The 2,344-nt window shown below is 65.4% G+C and overlaps 1 protein-coding gene across 1 annotated transcript in view; it reads left to right on the top strand.

Moving 5' to 3' along the window:
- Window positions 1–2,047, top strand: part of SLC35E4 (solute carrier family 35 member E4) — a 2,799-nt gene extending 752 nt beyond the window's left edge. The window contains exon 2 of the mRNA XM_027903841.1: window positions 1,435–2,047. Within this exon, the coding sequence (XP_027759642.1) occupies window positions 1,435–1,869 (435 nt within the window). The 3' untranslated portion in view covers window positions 1,870–2,047. The remainder of the gene's footprint in view (window positions 1–1,434) is intronic.
- The last annotated feature ends 297 nt before the right edge of the window (window positions 2,048–2,344 follow it).

Below are 2,344 nucleotides of genomic sequence, written 5' to 3'. Positions count from 1 at the left end.
GGGGGGGGGGGGGCTGGTGGCACCCCAGTGTCACCGTGGGGCTGGGGACGCTCACTGCTCGCTCGTGCTGCCCACCCTGTACTGGATGTCATCCTCGTGTCACTTCAGCCCCAGTGCCACCCCAGCCCCACCCTGTCACTGGTGTCACCCCAGTGGCCCCCTGTGTTGGTGACACTCCATGCCCACCCTGGCCCCAGTGCCTGTCACCCCAGCCCTGGTGGCACTCTGGCCCCCAGTGTCACGCCCACCCCACTGCCAATCCCATGCCATCCAAGTCCCAGTGCCACATGCTGTCCTCCTTGGCCTCAGTGCCACCCTGCTATCACCCCAGTGACACCCCTTGCCCACTGGTGTCACCTCAGTGCTACTCCAGTGACACCCTTGCTCCCTTGGGGCTGTGTCATGCTCCTGGCCCTGAGGTGATGTGACCTCAGTTTGACCTCAGTGATGACACCATTGGTGTCCCTGTGGTGTCCCCTGGCACTGACCCATGTCCTGGGGCTGTGGGGGCCACAGGGACACCCAGCCTGCCCCGTTCCCATGGGCTCCCTGCCAGCGCTGTGGGCTCTGGACCCCTATGAGTCCCCCATTCCCAGGGACTCCGGTGCCACCCGGGCCATGATGTCCTTGGCAAGTGGCAGTGAGGAGCCAGCCAGGATGCTTTTGGCTGGGATGGGAGTGTTTCCTCTGGAGCCTGTGACTCAGGGCACTGCAGGGATGGGCTCTGCTGTGCCCTCCCTGTGGTCCCCGTGGCTGTACCAAGGTGCTGTGGCCCCCCAAGGGACACCCCTGCCCATCGTGCCACTGCCCTGTCCCCCTTGTCACCCCCATGGGACATGGACAGTGGCCCTGGGGAGCCTGGGGGCTGTTCTGTCCCCCATGGATGCAGCACTGCCCCCTGTGCATGCCTGTGTGTGGCAGCCAACCCTGTCGTGCCTGCTGTCCCCACTGTCCCCGGATGACCCAGAGGGGGGACATGGGGACAAATGCTTCAAAACAGACTGGGAAAGCTGCCCTGTCCAACCCTGTCCTGTGGCACCCTGACCCCCAAACCAGGACACCCCTGAACGCAGACAGTGTCGGAACCAGGGTACCCCCTAAAACCAGGGAATCCCAAAAATGGGGAGTTCTATGCTGGGGTGTCTCCTGAACCAGGGAACCCTCAAAGTGGGGGACACCCCCCAAGGCAGGGGAGCCCCTGCCCATGGAAGGGACTGTCCCCTCCATTTCCCCTTTCCTAGTGACATTTGGGATTTCTTAAGCACTTGGGCAGTGAGCAGGGACCCATATCGGTAGGTGTTCCCATCTGGGTGTCCCTGTGGGTTCTGGGTGTTCCCCCTGGCTTAGTGCCCCTGTAGGTGCTGGGTGGGTGCCGCTGCAGGTGCTGGGTGTCCCCCTGAGTTGTCCCACGCGTCCCCCTGACTGTTCCCTGTCCCTCTAGGTGTGCTGCTGCAGGAGGACCATCTGGATGCGCTGTCCCTGCTCGGCCTGACGTCCCTGCCCAGCTTCGTGCTGCTGTTCGGGGCGGCCGTGGCGCTGGAGCTGGGCCCCTCGTGGCAGGGGGTGCTGCGCCCCGACGCCGCGCTCTGGGGCTGCGTCCTGCTCAGCTGCCTGGGCTCCGTCCTCTACAACCTGGCCACATCCTGCCTCCTGTCCCTCACCTCCGCCCTCACGCTGCACCTCCTGGGCAGCCTCACCGTGGTGGGCAACCTGCTGCTGTCCCGCCTGCTGTTCGGCACGCGGCTGGGCGCGCTGGGCTACGCCGGCGTGGCGCTGACGCTGGCGGGGATGGTGCTGTACCACCAGCCCCAGCTCCTGGCCGCGCGCTGGCCCCTGTGGGCACCGCGGCGGCACCCGCACCGAGAGTAGGGCTCGGAGGGTGGAGCGGGGGCGAGGGCAGGGGGGCTGGGGAGCTCGGCTCAGCGAGCACGTGTGTGTGCTGAGGGGTGTGGTGCTGGGCACGAGTGTGCGCCAGTGCGTGTGGCACCGCACGTGTGTGTGTGACTGTGCGTGTGTCTGCCGGGGTGTGACACGCGGAGCACGTGGGTGTGCCTGGCTCTGTGTGCCCACCCGTGTGCTGAGGTGCACGGTGCTGTGCGTGTGCCCACGTGTGGCCCTGTGCACATGTGTTTGCTGGTCTGCACAGCTCTGTGCACGCACCTGTGGCGGTTTGCACAGTTCTGTGAGCACGTGTTTGCCGTTCTGCACGCGCGTGTGCCAGTGTGCGTGACCCTACACATGTGTGTGCTGATGTACACAGTGCTGTACACCTGTATGTGCCAGTGTGTGTGGCTCTGTGCACGTGTGCTGAGGTGCGTGGTACCACGTACGCAGTGAGTGTCCC

Source organism: Empidonax traillii, unplaced genomic scaffold, assembly GCF_003031625.1.
Source record: "Empidonax traillii isolate 1590-97213 ecotype Southwest subspecies unplaced genomic scaffold, ASM303162v1 scaffold994:size215947, whole genome shotgun sequence".
Taxonomy (NCBI): Eukaryota; Metazoa; Chordata; class Aves; order Passeriformes; family Tyrannidae; genus Empidonax; species Empidonax traillii.
The sequence above is the reverse complement of the archived record's forward strand: the minus strand, read 5'-3'. Positions and strand labels throughout refer to the sequence as shown.